General features: G+C 42.1%; 1 protein-coding gene across 10 annotated transcripts in view; it reads left to right on the top strand.

Annotated features, from left to right (window-relative positions):
* Kidins220 (kinase D interacting substrate 220) overlaps positions 1-18,751 on the top strand; it is an 89,087-nt gene extending 70,336 nt beyond the window's left edge. For 4 of the 10 annotated variants that reach the window (XM_048439802.3, XM_048439800.3, XM_048439801.3 and 1 more), the window contains 4 exons: positions 9,791-9,922; positions 12,040-12,138; positions 13,075-13,311; positions 15,719-18,751. In XM_048439802.3, coding sequence (XP_048295759.1) covers positions 9,791-9,922; positions 12,040-12,138; positions 13,075-13,311; positions 15,719-16,978 — 1,728 coding nt within the window. In that variant the 3' untranslated portion in view covers positions 16,979-18,751. Of the gene's footprint in view, positions 1-56; positions 114-4,923; positions 4,957-6,626; positions 6,660-9,790; positions 9,923-12,039; positions 12,139-13,074; positions 13,312-15,718 lie in introns of all 10 variants that reach the window. The other 6 variants (XM_048439795.3, XM_048439794.3, XM_085690832.2 and 3 more) reach the window with 3 other exon arrangements.
* The last annotated feature ends 350 nt before the right edge of the window (positions 18,752-19,101 follow it).

Here is a 19,101-nt window from a genome sequence, read left to right as displayed (position 1 = left end):
CATCTCTATGTGGCTCATCCTGCCCTGTTCACCCACTCTCCTGTTTATGTTGCTAGGAAGTTATCAAGGAGGATGCTGCTGAGGGGCTTCCTTCACCCACAGACTCCTCGAGGGTAATGGAGTAGTCTTGTGGTGTGGAACTCTAGTGTCTCGTTGCTTCTGTAGCAGCAATGACCATCTTAACGCAATTGGCAGCAGTGCACTAACTCACTGATGGTGTGACTGGCAGTGTAGAGTAGCCGAGTGCTAATAATTATAGCTCATGCATCCATTCCACAGCTAATGTTCTTTCTGCATTTCCCCCTTTTCCGTAATGTGGGAGGGACTTGTATTCTCCAGCAAGGAAGGACTATTTCCAGGAGTCACCACAAATATTCGGCAGTGAATTTTTCCTTAGTGTTGAGAGTTGTTTTCATCTTTAACTGTTTTTATAGTGCCTTCACTTGGTATGGTTCATGTGGGGTAGCTTTAAAAGTATTCAAAATCACCTTTGACGCTAGAGAAAGGTGTGAGCCAGATGGTGTAGATCAGCACGTCTCTAGTAACTCTTTTCTTGCTTCTAGGCGTCTCCACTGGTGAAGTCTTTATGCAATATCCTTCTTCCTTTCTTTATTTTTGAAAGACCTAGAGCTGATTCAGCATCTAAAGCAAGTTGTTTAAACCCTTACCCCTTAATACATTAAGATACTGAGTTCTTTAAAAAATAAGAACCAACAAACTGTGGAGGAAGGCACTAAAATTATGATTATTCCCAACCTAATGTTTAAAAAGAAATGCCTGTGATGAACAGTCATAAAATCTTAATTTAGTCAGTCAGTAGGCAGTTGAAGAGTTCAGTTTGTGTTTTATGTTGAGGATATGTTATCGCAGGTACACGCAGTCTCTGAGACTATGCTCAAATGCAGTAAGCAGTAGAAAGTTGCAGGCTGAAGTCGCTCATCCTAAGTTTATCTAGAATGTTTAGGGTAAAACATGCATTTGAGCAGATAATAGATTTTTTAACCTTAATTTTCTTTGAGTTAATTCTATTAAGAGAAAACAAGGGGAATCATTTTGTTGTTTTATTGAGGAGTTGATGATTCTTAAGTCTTTAACATTAGCTGAAGTGTTTGAGCAACTTTGGTTATCCACCAATGACAGACCTACTGAGTCACAGCCATTCTTTTGGGTACTTAAGGATGCTGTGGCCCATGGAGCATCACCACTGTATGCAAAGTGACTTTTAATTAGTCATGGACCTTTGCTACAGGGATTCATGTGTGCAGTTCAGTCCTAGGGACTAAAGTTTCTCAGTGAATTTCTGATGGAAATCAGATACTGTGAAGGATTTCATGACCTCAGTGACACAGAGATGCTGAGACAGCTAGGGCAGAAGTGTAGGCAAGCACTTGTAATTAAAAGGTGCAGTAACTTGTTGTTTCTGGGTTCAGAAAGGAGAGCATTAGACAAGGTTTGGATTGAGTTTTTCTGAGGAAGGGGGATAATGCAGTTCCTGAGCCATGTTTAGGAACTCAGTAACAAGACATGAAGGCATCTCACCTAGAGCAGTGTCTGTGTCTGTCAGTAAGATAACACACTTCATGTTCTGTCGCACTAAAAGGTAGTTTGTAGCTGGTCAAGTGTTAACAGATGCTCACCATGCTTCCTGTGTTTCTAAGAAATTAACAGCGGCAATAGTTTATAAAGTGTGTTTTGTAGAAGACTAAGCAAAACAAGTCAACATTTCTTCAAAGCCTGTGAAAGCAGTGGTGGAATGGCAAACCTGCCTGTCTTAGTCACTGTTTCGTTTCTGTGAAGAGACACTGTAACCATGGCAATGTTTATAAAGGAAAATATTTAATTGGGGTGACTTGCACTTTCAGAGGGTTAGTACATGATCCTCATGGTGGGAAGCATGGTTGTGTGTGAGCAGACATGGTGCTAGAGAAGGAGCCAAGAGTGCTACATCTGTATCTGTAGGCAGCAGAAAGAGAGAGACACTGGGCCTGGCTTGAGCATTTGAAACCTCAAAACCCATCCCTAGTGACACACTTCTGCCAACAATGCCACACCTACAAGGCCACTCCTCCTAATAGTGCCATTCCCTGGTGACCAGGCATTCAAATCTATTAGCTTGTGGGGGCCATTCATAGCATACCACCACACTGCCAGACACAGGTGCCATGGGTGCTAGCTGGGTCAGCAGCCTATGGGAGAATAAGTGGTCCCTCTATACTCGAGGCTACCTAGTCCTAACTGGGACAATAGGGCTGGTTATTGATCGTGTCTGTGTGGCCAGGATCCCCTTCATAGACCTGATGAGAAAGATCACTTATAGATAAGCCAGGAGCTGCACCAACCTTTCAGAACAAATTGTGGTGTTATTACAGATAGGATAACATAGAGGGAAAGTGAAGTTAAAAAGTAACCAACTATGATCTTTGCAAAATATAGGTGAGCTCATCTGTTTTTACCTCAAGGAATTTCTGACAAACCAAATGTTTGTAAAAATAATAAGTTTTCCCACATTAACATTACAAAGATTATAGTCTACAAAGTCCAGTCAAAGATTAGCAAGTAAATTAAAATATTTGAGTGTTTCACAAAGTAGGGGCTTGAAATATAAACCTCTGTGGTGGTTTTGCTCCCTGTAATTTTATGAGAAAACATGCATGCCAGATCTTGTGAAAGTGAAGATAATATTAGACCTGAGAAGTGCTCTCAGAGGACAAGAGTTAGAAAGGTCTAGTAAGTATATCCTCATCGAAGGCAGAGAAATCCCTTTTCATTATTGAAGCTTTAATCTATACCTCATTTCATAAAGGCAGGGGGAGCAGCCCCTGGGCTGGTTCTAGTCACACACCCCTTTTCTTCTGAAGCTTCTCGAGGCACAGCTAGTATCTTGGGGGCTGGTTCAGCCTCCATGGCTCAGGTGAAATGTGTGGGGCTTACACCAGGTCACAGGAGCAGGGGGTACATAAGGAGCCAGAATGCTCCAAGCCCCTGATCCTGACTTCCCCATTCCCAGTGAGTATGAACAGGGGTGCAGCCTTTGGAGTTAAATAGATCTGTGATGCAGTCCTATCCTTGCACAAGCTACCCTGATTCTGTGCTTTACAGTCTTGAAAAGGCAGGGCAATTTCTTTGGTCTGAATTGGGAATTCTTAAATACTAGCATATTTAAGTACATTATTACTTACTAAGAATATCCCAGAGCCTTAAAGACTCAGAACTCAAACTGCTTCAAGTTAGGTGTTTGTTGACTAATAGTTGACAGCAGTGTGTACATCTGCAACTAGCTTAGATTAACCCAGGTGTTTTATTTACTGATGTTTCTTGGGCACGAGAGGCATTATTTAGAGGAATTTTGAGGTTGTAAATATGACCATGAATGTCTTAAGGACGGGGGTGTGAACATGGAGTGCACCCACACAAACTAAGGCAACTGCACTGTCAGTAGATGGAGTGTTATCATGGGACCCCCATTAATATACAGTCTTAAGTTGACTGAAGTATCGTGTGGCACATGACTGTGTCTGGGAACTCATAGTTTTTCTGGAAGATTTCACTTGGTGCCTTTACCTTTTCTCAGTAGAGTTCTCACCAAAGATTTACACTGCATGGCTCCACTTAGATGAGAGCTGCTTTGAGAAAAAAGATTTACAAAAGTGACAAAACACCCTTACAAACCACATAGTCTAGACATACTGGAAAGGAAAGAAAAAAATGGGTTTGTCATGAATGCATATAATGTGTAATAAAAGTATTTTTTACTAACATATAAGAATAAATTCTAAATAATTAAAATTTATCCAAGTTTATGAACTTGAGAGTGTTCAAGACAATGCATGGCACACTCACAGTGAGAGAAGTGTAAATGCATTCGAGGCACAGTGTGGGTCCTGGCTGCTATGGCCATCTCCTGCTGCTGTCATGAGAAGGTCAAGTGTTGCAAGAGTCAGCTTAAAACGCTGTTGGGAGTATGGGTTTGTCTCTCCAGGAAATTGCACACAATGGTAACAGGACACTGTATAAGACATGTAGCATGCGAAATAAGGACTGACTTACTGTTCTCAGGGAGGCGTATGTTCAGAAGCAGGCTACTAACAAGAGTTTTAGGGAGCCAAAAGCTTTTCCCAGGTTTGTGGCTCTTTTAGAAAGTTGGTACCCTAACTCCACATGGCTCAGAAGTCAACTGTAGTGGCATGGTGAGCCTTCTGTTGCCCTAATGGAAGGAAGGGCTCCTTATGGAGGGCCTGCCTTGGGTTAGGTCTCCTGGATGACATTTTGTTAGTGATTCAAACCTGCTCTGGATCGCAGCTGTGAGTTTGCTGCTCCTGGTGAGAACGACCTTTCGTTGGCAGGCATTTCCCCCCCATAAGAAGTAATGTCGTAGCATTTCTTCCTCCTTCTGTTTTCCTTACTGATTTAGCATTGTACACTGCTGGCTGACATTGAGTGAGCACTTTCTGTCCCACCATATATTTATTACGTGAAGGCCCTATCTGGTGGGATAGAGCAGGAGACGAAAATGGAAGGCACCCTGCACTCACAGCCTGTGGATTCCCAGCCCACCAAGGGATCACCAGTGTCCGCCTTTCTTGGCCTCTGGGAGATCACTTCTATACATTGTTAAAAAAGACATGACAGATTTAGTATCAAGTTTAATTGAAAGAAATTTCAGAATTACATAGGCAACATTAAAACAATTTCACACTTTCCAGTGTGTTCTTACCATTAGGTTTAAGAGATTGAAGACAATGTTGATTTAATAATGGCATTTCAAATGAATGTTAGAGCTTTTGCTAAATGGGCTCCAGCTCATGGAGTAAAGTGTGAGAAGCCGGAGCTTTCTGGAGGTATTTTATTTCCACCACTGCTTAGGGCTTGCCAGCTGTGTTCAAGGCAACTGTGTCTGAACCAAGCTGTCTCTTGTTTGCTCAGGAGAAAAGCTGGATGAGAAAGCTGCAGATGCGGGTAAGGAATCGGGCATGGTAGGCATTCTTTAGGCTATGCGTGCCACAGGTGCCCAACATCCTCAGAGACTCTGTGTACCACAGGTGCCCACCCCCCTCAGAGACTCCCTGCAGTAGTATCAACTAGCTGAATATTATGCACCCTTTTAACAGTACTTAAGTGGATTTTCATTATTCTTTTTGAATTAGAAGGAAATGCTAGTTTTTCCCCTTTTATTAAATATAACCCAAATTGTATTTTCTTTCTGCATGGAAGTCTTTAAGCCATATTTCAGTTAATTTTTTTCTCTGAATTTCAAGTAAATGGAGTGAAATATTTCAAAGATGATGCTACAGTAATATTGAAGTCCTGGGTATTGTTAAAAAGGTTAAAAAGCAGGGACTGAAGGAATGGATCAGTGGTTGAGAGTACTGAGTGCTCCTCTGGAGGACCCAGGTCAAGTTCCAGCCAGTACCACACAGCTGCTCACCTCCTATAGATGACTCCAGTCCCAGGGGATCCACCACCCTCTTCTGGCCTCCATGGGCACTGCAAGCATATGATAGCCATATATTTAAAAATAAATAAAATGTAAACTATTTTTCAAGTTAAAAAGCAGGCAAACATGTTAGTAGTTTTTTCCTTCTTTTTTATTTAAAGTGTCTTTACACTGTGGTGTTCAGCTTTATCTATCGTCTTTGACAGGACTATTTCTCCAGCCACGTGAAGAGTAAGTTACCTAGTGATCAAAATAACATAACACAGGAAGAAGAAGAGTCAAGTTTCATTTCCAGCTAATTAACAGTTTCTAATTGCATTTCCTGTTTGTGGGCACCTTAGAGTAGACCATCATTGCACTGACTGGTCTGATACCCGTGCACATCCCTGTGGAGATGTGCATATAGAGCACCTTCTAAAAGCTTATTTGTAGTAGGTAGAAGAGGTCACCTGTGGATTCCAGATACCATGTTCAAAGACCGATGTCTGAGGGAAGGCTAGCAGAGCCTTGCTCTTGCTCACTAAAACAGTGTGGTCAGTTACTTTGTTTAAATTTATTAGTCATCTGTGGATGGCTTTAAGCTTTTAAAAATATAGCTCACTGATTTTTAAGTTCATAAGAACAAGTAAGAGCAATGTTTGTTTTCTTTGAAATAGAGTTCTTAGAATTCTACAATATGGCAATAAAGAATGTGGGTTTTTTTTCTTTTTTACATTTCTGATTTGTTGGACTGTAAGTTTCAAGACATCTTTTGAACAGGCAATTGAGGCTTTTGTTAGGATCAACACTCATATTTAATGGTGTATTTCTGAACAATAACTGTCCTTTGAGGTAGTCTAAATAATTAAACCTTATAAATTTTTGACAGTTTTAAGCTTATATGTTGGAAGAATATTGGCTTTTCATGGGAAATATGATTTACCTAGTTTTCTTGTAGAATGTATGTTGCATGATTTATTCTTTTAATGGAAAAAATAAGTTTTAATAGTGCAACTTTAAAATTTCTAAATATCTACTAATGGCATAAAACTGGTTTTTGTATGTTTCTCACTCAGTGCTGCTGATACCAAAGTTTGTTCAGAGTGGAGGAAAATAAGAGGCTTGGTGTGGGCTGTTTCTGTGTGCAATGCGTGTGCTTTGATGGTTTATTTCACATTCATGGCCTTCACTCTGTTTCCTTCCTTCCTTAAAGCCGTGTGACTCTGGGTTTAACAGACAGAGACAGGTACAGAAACTCCTGTGACATCTCACTTACCTTAGCAGGCTGTTAGACGGTCATTGGCTACTTCATGCTGGGCTTTTTATAGATCTCTGCGCATTCTGTGTCTTGGATTCATTTCTGTAGTTGCTTTCAGCCTCTGCATGGCAGTCACTGCAACTAATCAGTTTTCAGCTTATTTAATAAATTGACTGAAGATGTGATATCAGAGTATACTGTTAACCTACTGACACCAGAAAGCAAAACCACCACCTCAGGTAACTAGTGTTTTCATAGCTTTGCTTTGAACTGGAGAAATTCTGATGAGGATGCAGTTTCAATCGTCTAATAGTTTAAACAAACTAATGTGTGCTGCATTGAGTTTTTCATATAAGAAAGATAAATAAATAAATTCCGATTTAGAAAACCAGTCTGCTGGTTGATCTGTTCTGGATTACACAGGTGGATTTCAAATGAAAATGCACTGTAAACGTTGAAGGACTAGCATTTGGGTTCCTTGTTTCCTCTCAAAATAATATACTTGGTTTCTACTAAGAATTTGGCAACTTAATAAAATTTTTATATTCATTTTACTTTTATAATATCTCCATTCAAAATTTATTATTTTGGTTATAAAAGTCATTTGATTTAAAAGTAATTTAACTATATATTATTACTTTATGAAAGACTTGGAAAATGATTAACATTTTATCCTTCATTCAAAGAAACTATTGCTATACTGGTTTTCAAATTAATAACTTATCAGTTGATAAGACAAACTTACAAATAGTCGGGCATGGTCTTAACTCCTTGGTTGAGGTGGCCTCTGCTAGGTGTCAATACTTTACAGCTTTCCTTTTCCCAACTAATAAATTCTTGGGGTAGATTTTCGAAACTCTGCCATGTTCTGTTCAACTTGCTTGGCTTTCGCCCATTAATTGATGGCCATCAATGGAGTTTATTATAATACAGCTACTATAGCAATGGTGGTTGCCTTGTGGGGATTTTCTGTTTCTCTTTGCTACATTTATTAATTGGAATTCCACAAGGAAAAGTTGTCTTTTCCTCCTAATTCACTTAGTTAAGTATTAATCTTTAAGGCCAGGAGTGGTCCATATCCCTTTAGTCTCAGCACGTGAGTGGCAGAGGTCAGCCATCTCTATGAGTACAAGGCCAGCCTGATGTACATAGTTCCAGGACAGCCAGGGCTATATAGAGAGTTCTTTTTTTCATAGAGTAATCTAACATCAAAACAAAAACAAATTTAGTCTTCTCAGTATGAATTCATGGATTTTTTCCTATGAACTATAATCTATCATAACCTATATTTTATTGATGAAATTCTACTTTTGTGATTTTTTTTAAACAGAAAAGAAAATAAGCCAATATAAATATATTGAGAGCAAGGATCCAAGTTAAAGGATTGGGTAACATTTAAAAGATCAGTCTTATTCACCAGTAAAAGAAAGTGACATGTGACAAGATGAACGAGCCTTAAAACAACATGCTGAGTTATAGAGTCAGAGAGGGAAGGACACATGCTGTATGGTCCCATTTATATAAAATGTCTAAGACAGACACTTCAAACCCAGAGGTGGAAACTAACTGATTGATTGCCAGGGACTAGGCTGGTGTTGAAAGACGGGAGAGACTACTAAAGGGAACAGGAGTTTCTTTTGAAGGTGATGGCTCACAAACTATCATGTAAATATGTAAATATCTCTGTAAATAAAGTTAAAGTCATCAAATTAGTCAATTAATGTGGGTGTTTCATGGCACATGAAGAGCAAATCAGCATGGCATTTTAAATTCATACATTGATAGTGCATAGTGAACACGGAACACTGACTGACTTACTAGGCAGAAAAGGGCTGTGTGCAGAGATATGAAAATCCAAGTATGAAATGATTAGTCTTTTGCTGTTAATATTTTAAAGGCAGCGCAACTTTGGACCATGTAAGATATGATGCATTTTATAGTTAAATAAAAGCAAACTACAAATGAATATATTTGATGCAGTTTGCTCCAGGTCATCCATTTCTAAACTTTGATGTACCTGTGTTGCTTTTGTAAGCTAGGTAGAGTCCTTGACTCATGAAGTTGCTGCTCCTGCTGTCTGAGTAATACAGTTCCACCTGTCACATGCACATATGCATGCATGCATGTGCACACACACAATATATGTCCGTGTATTTCTCAGGTAGTACAACTATTTATGTTTTCACACTACAGATAAGGTTTGACTGTATCTAACAGGCATTTTTAAACTATAGGATAGTCTACTGTTTCTTGGCACTGGTAAAAGAGTCAGTAGAACATTTATTGAAACATTTATTTACCTTTCCCTGCCTGACTATCCCGGAACTTGCTATGTAGGTCGTGCTGGCTTTGAACTAGAAGAGATCCACTTGCCTCTGCTTCCTGAGTGCTAGGATTAAAGGTGTGTGTCACCACTCCCAGCCAAGCTTATATTCTCTTAAGGAGGTGATAAGTCCTATTTCTCATATGAATATTATATTGAAGGGTAAACAGGGCAGATCAGAATGCCATCACCTTTATTGCATTTTCTGTATTGTCGCTTTTCTTATCAGGGCTATAGCTTCCAGAACCCTTTTTTAGAAATAGGTGGAGCAAAGAAAACAGTACATTTATATAAAACCTGATCAGCTACACTTTGGTCCAGGTCCACCACTCCCTAGATTCTGGAAGCCTGACTACCAAGGCAGTGCATAGAGTGTTTTTAAGGTTACTTAATTGTTTAATATACGCACTTAAAATTATTTTTAGATGTTTCTTTTGTATTTTATAAGTGTCTGTAATTTTCTTCTTCTTTTCTTCCTTAACTTTTCTCCCTCTTATTGAGGGCAGTTCCCTTATTTCTCAAAGTTAAGTATAATCATAAGGACTAGATGTAGCCTGGTCCACAGGATGACTATCTTAGAAAAGTGGTTTGGGTCAGGCCGTCTTTCCCTAATAAATGCTATTCATTACATGTCACAGTAGCTGAGTCTACTTATTAAGGGCATTTTCTTAAATTCTATAAGCACTGGCTGTGTTTTCTTTATTTCAGCAGAATAACTTAATGATTTTTCTCTGTTACATGACCTCACACACTCCATATTAACACCACTCATCTGTATTTCCCTTGGCTTACCTAGGGGTCAGCCTCCACCACAGGCACAGGGATGCTGCTGAGTTCCATGACCGTGGATGTCGTTTCTGAAAAATTGAGGCAAATAGAAGGACTGGACCAGACCATGTTGTCTCAGTATTGCGCAACAATCAAAAAGGTGACGTATATGTTTCCATCTTACCTAGAGAAAGGCCTGAGAGCGCAGAAGACAGCCACGTGTGTAGCATGAGGGCCGGCTTGTTGGGGTTTCCGTCCCGCCCGGTACCCCAACAGCCGGCATATCCCAAAGAGAAATTACACACAGGACTCCATAAGGTTATAAACTGATTGACCCATCAGATCAGGCTCCTTATTAGTCCTTGTAACTTACATTAATCCATTATCATTATCTATGTTAGCACATGGCTCCGTACCTTTCTCAGCTGGGCAAGTTACATGTTGCCTCTTCAGTGGTCTTCGCAGGAGTGGAGTGAGAGCTTCCTGTGTCCCAGAATACTCCCAGTCTCTTTGCTCCACCCCTACTTCCTGTTTGGCTTTCCCGCCTATACTGCCTGCCTGGCCAATCAGTGTTTTATTAAAATATGATTGACAGTATGATTGACAGAATACAGACAATTCTCCCACACCACACGTGCTGGGCAGCACATCTTCACACTGAGCCACACATGCAACACCTCTAAGTGGAATGGGTGCTTCCTGTTTCGGGTCCTACAACTGCTCTTTGTTTCTAGTTCTCTAAGTAGATTAAAGAAAGAATAGCTGACTAGCAGTGCTGTCTCACATGGTCTAATATAGGTGAGTAGAATGGCACGATGAGCACACAGCTCATTCACTGTGGAGCAGAGAGCCTGGGGAGCTCCCTGGGATGCCCACTAGCTTCAGCTGCCACACAGTATGCGGTTCTAACCCAGAATCTCTGGACCAGGAAGCTTTCTGAGCATGGAGATCAGTGTAGGTTCACTGTCAGGCCTGTTGAGCTGGATGCTCGGTGAGGAAAGTCCGAACACATATCCGTCTGTAAGTGGGGATCACTGTGCTCAGAAGTGGTGTTAGTTCCAGGTGTTCTGAGGAAGGATACCCACCCTGCAGTATGTGTTTGTGTGGCTTCATAGTAATCACAGAGTAGAGTTCATTTCCTACAAAAGCAAAAGGTCATTTTTTTTTAATCATGTGAGAGTTATGGTTGTATTATGTTTGAAGAACCACATAGGGTTGGGCTTGCAAGGCTGGAGCATTCGTGACGGTTCTTTTCTTCCATGTCTTATAGCTCCAGAGTCACCCTAAACTGGACAGTATGTCTGGAGGTGCAGTGAAGACATTGCCTACATAAAGTTAATTGCATCCAGTTGCAGATTTTTCTTCCAGCCTAAAATTTCATATCACAGTTTTTGAAGTAGAACATTGTTAGCAGGCCTCTGTTGCTTGTGCATTTAAAGAATTACATGTATTTATAGACACCATGTGACTGATCTTAGCCCACATGTGATCAGAAGTACTCAACACATGCCTGTTTTCTTACAGAGCTAATCCATGCCTCTCCCTGTTCGTCTAAGTCAGTACCTCCTTCACACACACAGACCCTGCTCCTGCAGGCACATGCTTAGTGTCAGGAGTCTGCTCTCAGTCTCCATGGGCAGGCTCTGGATGCTCATTCCTTTGGAATTAACCTGGAAATGGAACATCAGACCCATCCCAACATAAATACTACCTCATTTTACCAGTTAGTAGCCAGGATTTTTCCCCCATAAAATCAGAAGGCTACCCTTGAATTATGCTAGTGTTTCTCATTTAAGTGCAGCTAGAATTACAGGGCCCCCCATATTGAAAGCCTACAGTAAGTTTAATAAACTGGGAAGTTAGAATCTGAGCATTCTTTATGTATTGTAAGTGGTGAATCAGCTTGTTAGACACACTTCATTTAGATCTTGGTTGGCAATTAACACACTCAACAGGGTAGAAATCGTTCTCTCTCCCAGCCCCAACCCTGTGTTCATGTTAATATTTTCTTAGATTCAAAAAGCAAAATTAGGTGGTTTTGTTGCTGCCCAGTACAGAGCAGGTGGAAGCATTTGAGAGGCTGGTTGGTCCTGAAGTGTGCTTTGTTTCTCTGAAATGCTTGACTCTTAGGAAAATGTCAAGTGGTTTGTGTGGCCGAGGTGCGGCTCACTGTATTGCATGGAGAATGATGGCCACTTTGAGTGCAGCCTCGCTGAAGCAGACTTGAAACCACCAGGAATTCAGAACGCTTTTGATTTTGTTTTTGTTTTCACTCAGGCAAACATAAATGGCCGGGTATTGGCTCAGTGCAGTGTTGACGAGCTGAAGAAAGAGATGAATATGAACTTTGGAGACTGGCATCTTTTCAGAAGCATGGTGAGGTTTTACAGCATTATCAGAGCACTGTATTACATTTTGTGAAGTTGTCTGCAACATTGTACAAACCCAGAACTAAGAAGTGAGTGCTGGTCCAAGCTGATAATTTTCCATATTCATTTAAAAACTGTTTGCATTTGGTGTGTGTAACTTGTTCTTTTCCTTTTTCTTCTTTTTTTTTTTTTTTGAGTTTTACACTTCTATTCAACCCAGTGTTATGATGAATAGTTAGAGACAATTTCATCAGTTTTCCATGCTTTTTGTTGTTGTTGTTTTTTGTTTTTCGAGACAGGGTTTCACTGTAGCTTTGGAGCCTGTCCTGGAACTAGCTCTTGTAGACAAGGCTGGCCTCGAACTCACAGAGATCCACCTGCTTTTAGTTGACAAAAATGTTCTCCTTGACCAATTCTTGGCGGGTTGCTCTGAGCCCTCCAGGCCTCAACCTTCACTGTCTGTCCATGTCTATTGCTTTGTGCCAGCAGTAATATGCACGAGCCACTTTGGAAAGAGCCCCACCTTCAACATAAGATCACCCTGGCGCTCCTCAGGTTCCTTCTTGTCCCTCATCTTCAAGAATCTTGCCAAATTGGTTTACCCAGAATCCCTTGAAAACTAGCCTTCCTGACCTCCGCCCACTGGCTCTGAGTACCCACTCATTGCTGTCTTTGGAGCAGAGTGGTTTCTATCCTTAGGTCAGCAACCTGGTATATAGTTCTTGCTGCTCTCCGCTCCAACTCTGGCTTCCTTTCACACATTGCAGTTGAATTTTGTTTTTCCCTAAGTTTTAAAATTTGTAAACTAAAATGCTGATACTTCCCCTGGATGTTCGCAGTGCGAGTGTCTTCTGGACCCTGTTGTGGTAACTGGGCAGTGCTTTAACTCTAAAGCCTCTGTCATGTGGTTTGACAATGCAGACGATATTCATCTTTTGTTAAGGTCTTGGAAATGAGGAGTATGGAAAACCAGGTAGTCCCTGAAGACCCACGCTTTCTCAATGAGAACTCCAGCGCCCCAGTTCCTCATGGGGAGTCTGCTCGCCGTGCTTCTCACAGTGAACTGCCTCACACGGAACTTTCCAGCCAGACTCCCTACACCCTGAACTTCAGCTTTGAAGAACTGAACACACTTGGTCTAGAAGAGGGAGCCCCACGACATAGTAATCTGAGTTGGCAGGTATTTATTTTATGTCATTTTTCATATGATTGGAGAATGATGCAAATGTGCTGGTACATTAGACGCTCGTTTAGAGAGTGCTGACTGAGAACCCAGCTGGGCAAGAAGAAGGAATGTCTACTTAAGGGCTTGGTTTTTGTCTGCAGGGGAAGAATTGGTAAAGCACAGGGGAAAGTTAGGTTATTCAGAAATTGACAAAAATGGTGAAAACAGTCAAAAAAGAATGGAGAGTAAGAATGGTGGCGCACATCTTTAATCCCAGCATTCAGGAGGCAGAGGCAGGAGGATCTCTGTGAGTTCAAGGCCAGCGCTGTCTATACAGAATGGGGCTGTATTAGGGTGGTCACAAATTTTCCTTTCTTTTGGCATTCTCTTATGAGATTCAGTGACCATCAGCCAGAGTACATCCGTGTGGGAAACGGCTGCTACTCATGGAGACCTTCAGTCTGGTTTCCCTTTGTGCATAGGGACACAGCACGCACCACACTTGCTCTTTCATGCTGCTCAGGCTGGGCTTCAGTCCCTGGACTCAAGTGAATCTCCTGCCTCAGCATCTTGAGTGCTGGGACCACAGACCTGCACCCTATGTGGGTTGCCCCACGCGTGCTCTCTGTGGAGATACTCGTAGACAGGGGCGAGCATCAGGAGCAGAAGTGCAAGTGAGTGATGTGTGAAGGGTAGGGAGGCCCAGAAGACAGTAAGCTCTGCAGAACCAGAGCAGGGCACAGGAGTCCAGGGAGAGAGGCAAAGTCAGGAGCTTCAGGAAGCTCTGCTTGGGCAGTGTGGGAAGGGCAGTGCTGGCTGCAGCTCCTGGAGAGGGCTTTTATTTGGCAGTGACAGTGTTTTTCTTTTTCTCCATTCAATCTTCATTAAATGGAGAAGCCATTTTATTATTGAATACTGACCACTACAAGAATTACTTTACAATGAGCCAAGTTTACACTCGGTCCCTTGGTGTCTCTGTTCCCACAGAAGCCCTTCCTTTCTTTCCCAGCCTTCTGAGAAGCCCCTCCCCCTCGCTGCTCAGCACTGTCTCCCCACCAGCACAGCAGCTCTCACAGCTCCTCTGTGCTCTTAGCAACAGTCAGCACCCTGGGCTGGGGGGACAGCTCAGCAGGGAAGATGCTTGCCTCATCCCTGTGACCTCTGCGTGTGGCTTCTGAGACCCGCATGGTAGAAGGGACCAGCTCCCCATAGTTGTCCTCTCGCCACCATGCACGTTCCAGACCCATGTACACACATGCACACACATATAGACACACAGACACACATAGAGGCACACACAGGCACACACACAGTAAAGTGATAAAAGTACTATCAGGACCTAGAAAATAGTTAAATAGAAACTGAAAATGTTTCTAAATATTTTAAGTAATTATAGGTTAACATAAATAACATTTTTACAAAAAAATATATTTTTTTCGAAAAAAATATATTTTTTTCAAATAAGAAACGTTCATTGAGAATGGGAATGTTTTGCACATACCTTTAATGCCTGGCTTCCTAGAAGACAACTGGGTCCCCAGGTGCTGCTGCCTCACATGTCCTTTGGCAGCACACACGTGGCTCTGGAACTCCACTGGGCACTCCTGTGTGAATGAGGAGAAAAGGCACAGACATCATCGTGTCTTGCAGAATGCAGTTCAGGAGCCATGGGTCCGCACGCGCAGCTCTTGAGAGCAGCCATTAGTGGGTGGAGGGAGTCAGGCGGCATCCTACGGGACTGCCCCCTCCGAAGGAAAGATGGTTTGCCCTACACCTTTGTTCTAGCCTTTCCTGTGGCCTATTCTTAAACTCCCCCATGATTCTTTTTCCTAATCTTCACTTTTAATTGCTCATCTATTAGCTTTCCTTGGCTCTAACACAGCTGGAACCTTCCCACTCAGTCTTAGAAATTCCATCAAAGTAGCCTGTTCTCCTTCCCTGCCCAGCTGACCACAGCTGCTGCTGTGCATCACAGACCTTTGTTGTCACCTCTTCTGTCTCATTTTAGGACTAGCGTATATCTGAGACAAGTTCTTTTATCAGACCTTGAAGACTTGAGTGTTTTGGTTTTTAGATCTTTCTTTATTTCTTCTTTATTTCTTCTAAGAGGAATTCTTTCTCAATGTTTTTACCTTAAATAAAAACTTGAAATTACTTAGGGCAGTTGGTCAGATGACTTACAACCTGAAATTGTTCTTTTAAATATAAACAGTAAATTAATGTTGCTAAAATTGATAAGTTAATAACAGAATTACTCATAAATTCCTAGCTTTTGGTAAATTGTTAGGTCGACTTTTTAAAGACCTTGGTATTTTGATAACTTTTAAATTCTTAGTGTACATATGTATTTCCTAAACTAATGTTTGTTATGTGTTTTCCCCTTCTTATTTGAATTCTTAAATTTTTTTTTCTGTCTTCACAGTCACAAACTCGCAGAACCCCAAGTCTCTCGAGTCTCAATTCCCAGGACTCCAGTATTGAAATTTCAAAGCTTACTGATAAGGTGCAGGCCGAATATAGAGATGCCTATAGAGAGTACATTGCCCAGATGGCCCAGTTAGAAGGGGGCACAGGGTCGTCAACAATAAGTGGCAGATCTTCTCCACACAGCACATACTATATAGGTCAGAGTTCTTCAGGGGGCTCCATTCATTCTAATCTAGAGCAAGAAAGGGGGAAGGAGAGTGAGCTTAAGCAGGATGATGGGCGGAAGTCATTCTTAATGAAGAGGGGGGATGTCATAGATTACTCCTCTTCAGGGGTGTCCACTAATGATGCCTCACCCCTGGACCCTATTACTGAAGAAGATGAAAAATCTGACCAGTCAGGTAGTAAGCTTCTCCCAGGCAAGAAAGCCTCAGAACGGCCCAGTCTCTTCCAGACAGACTTGAAGCTTAAGGGAGGTGGTCTGCGCTACCAGAAACTGCCCAGTGATGAGGATGAATCTGGTACCGAAGAGTCAGATAATACCCCACTGCTCAAAGATGGTAAGGAGAAAAAGGCTGAAGGCAAAGCAGAGAGAACATCCAAGTCTCCAGAACACAGCGCCGAGCCAATCAGAACATTTATTAAAGCAAAAGAATATTTGTCAGATGCTCTCCTTGACAAAAAAGATTCCTCAGATTCGGGAGTGAGGTCAAACGAGAGCTCTCCCAACCACTCCCTGCACAATGAAGCCGCGGACGACTCCCAGCTGGAAAAGGCAAATCTCATAGAGCTTGAAGACGACGGCCACAGCGGGAAGCGTGGGATGCCACACAGTCTGAGTGGCCTGCAAGATCCAATTATAGCTCGGATGTCCATTTGCTCAGAAGACAAAAAAAGCCCTTCTGAGTGTAGCCTGATTGCTAGCAGCCCTGAAGAAAGCTGGCCCGCATGCCAGAAGGCCTACAATCTGAATCGAACACCCAGTACTGTTACTCTCAACAACAATACCACGCCAGCCAACAGAGCCAACCAGAACTTTGATGAGATGGAGGGAATCAGGGAAACTTCTCAGGTCATTTTGAGGCCTGGGCCCAGCCCCAACCCAACTGCTGTTCAGAATGAAAATCTGAAGAGCATGTCGCACAAACGAAGCCAGCGTTCCAGTTATACCAGGCTCTCAAAAGATGCATCCGAGCTGCATGCAGCCGCCTCGGATAGCACCGGTTTTGGAGAAGAGAGAGAAAGCATTCTCTAAGCAAAAGAGAAGTGAAGTAGCCTTGTCCTACCCTAAGGACAAGACTGTCATGAACTTTGAATGGATCCATTACCATTACTCATCATGTTTATCATCACAGATAACAGAGGTGGTCAGGCACGTGGTGAAGCACACGTCCTCTGTACAGCAGAGGGAAGCCTGAGACAGCATGGCCACCAGTCATCTCCATTGTCGCCTGCATCATGGGCAGTTTGCAGTCTCACCACCATCATGCCCTTCCCTGGCACATAACCGCACAGATCAATGAGAAACAGGCTGAATATAAAAATAGGTCAGACGTGCATTTAAAGGCTTAAATCACAAGGAAGAAAACCTAGAGATCTCCTTTATAAAATATTCATGAAACTTTTGAGGGAAGATATAGTGTTAGATGAAGCAGAAACCAATATTGCTGTTAGAATTTAATCTTGGTACAGATTTATAGGTTTTAGAGTAGAAACCAGAGACTAAAAGTGAATGCCTAGCAAATGGATAGCCAGTGTACTATGTAAGACTCATTGCTTTTTAAAGAGGTCTTAGAATTCAAGTGGAAAATATATACTGAAGAAGGCGATAAAAGCTGATAAGAAAGTGAGTCAGCAGAACCCAAAGCACTGTGCCTGGGCCATGATGAGTCCTTAGCAGAGGAGGTGGGGGAGGGCAATGTATTCTGGGATGCTCTCTCCAGACCCAGCCCAGGCTTCCAACACCTGTGCCCTCAAAACCATCCTGGGCTATTCTGCAATTCCTGAATTATGTACCTAACCTAACTCAGCTTAGCTCATGGCTAAGAAAAAATACAAAAAAAAATTATATACAAAAAAATTAGTGGTTCTGGTGATTAAACCTGGGACTTCACAGATGCTAGGTGAAGAATGGCTGAGCTGCATCCCCAGGCCTAAGCAGGAGTCCTTTCCTGGAGAGTCAGAAAGACAAGGGTGTAAATTGTTACTGAATGACTGTCAGGAAATTGTTACATTAAAAGAGTTAGTAATAGTGATACTAGACAAAGCAGCGAGCAAATATTTAATTTGGTAAAAGTGCGGCACTGCCTTCTGTGCTGAGCAGTTTGTTTCACATATCTGTTCCTAAGTCAGCCTTGTAATACGGGGGAAACTACAAAAACTGCAGTGTGCTTTAAAGAGGAGCTTAGACGCCACAACAGAGCAAGAATAAGGAGACAGAGCCGGTGTGGCCGTGATGCTACACTTGCCGTTATTCTTAGCAGAGCTAGAATGAGCACATACATTTAAGTGTCATGTAGGCTAGAAGTGTGCCTGTCATCATCATGCATCAAAACTGTGTGTCACTTGATCAGAGTTCGTTTATAGAGAGTCGGTTCTAGCAGTATGTCCTGGGCCACAGGTAGGACTGTATAGATGGTGAGGTCGCAGGCTTAGTGTTCGTGGAGATGTCTATCACTGACTGGACCTGTGTTGTTTACTTGACACTGTGCTGGTAGCTGCTCATGTTTCAGTGCCTGGCTGTTTGAGTGTAATTGAGCATTGTCATGAAGTGCATATGTTGCATGATGTCTAACAGGTATTTTAAGCATTAAAAACAGCACGATGTTGCCGACATTATGCGTTTTACTACTTCTAATGTTTATTAGTTTGCAGTATCATGTAACTGGTACTTGAGAAGCAGTTTGGTTTCTCTCCAGGTGAGTAGTCAGCTCACAGCCACGGGAGTCCTTTATTCACACTGTCTGTGAAGTCATTCCTGGAGTGCCGAGTGCACAGTAGACTAGGAACAATAAAGAGTTGCATGCCATTCTGACTCATGGAGTTTTATTCACTATAGCAATGACAATTCATGTTCTGATTAAAAATTAAAACATGGTCTGTGTGTCTGTTTTGTCCTCTGCCTGGAGTTTGTGGACTTACAGGTCATGAAGTTGACAGAATGTTCCAGACAGCCCTTACTGTCTTTCTGAGAGAGGTTGGCTCTGAAACCCCAGTGCCTACCTAGTGCTTTCTTGAAGCTTCAGCATCTCCAAGCACATGGCACCATAGCACTAGGCAGTCCATTTCTCTAGCTAGAGGCAGACAATCCAGATTCATGCAGAACCTCAGTTTATTGCATGAGCTTTCTAGACCAACATCCTTTCTCCTACTGGTACA

This window comes from Myodes glareolus, chromosome 6 (genome assembly GCF_982192425.1).
Source record: "Myodes glareolus chromosome 6, mMyoGla1.1, whole genome shotgun sequence".
Lineage (NCBI taxonomy): Eukaryota > Metazoa > Chordata > Mammalia > Rodentia > Cricetidae > Myodes > Myodes glareolus.
Note: the sequence above shows the minus strand (reverse complement) of the source record. Positions and strands in the feature narration are given on the sequence as shown.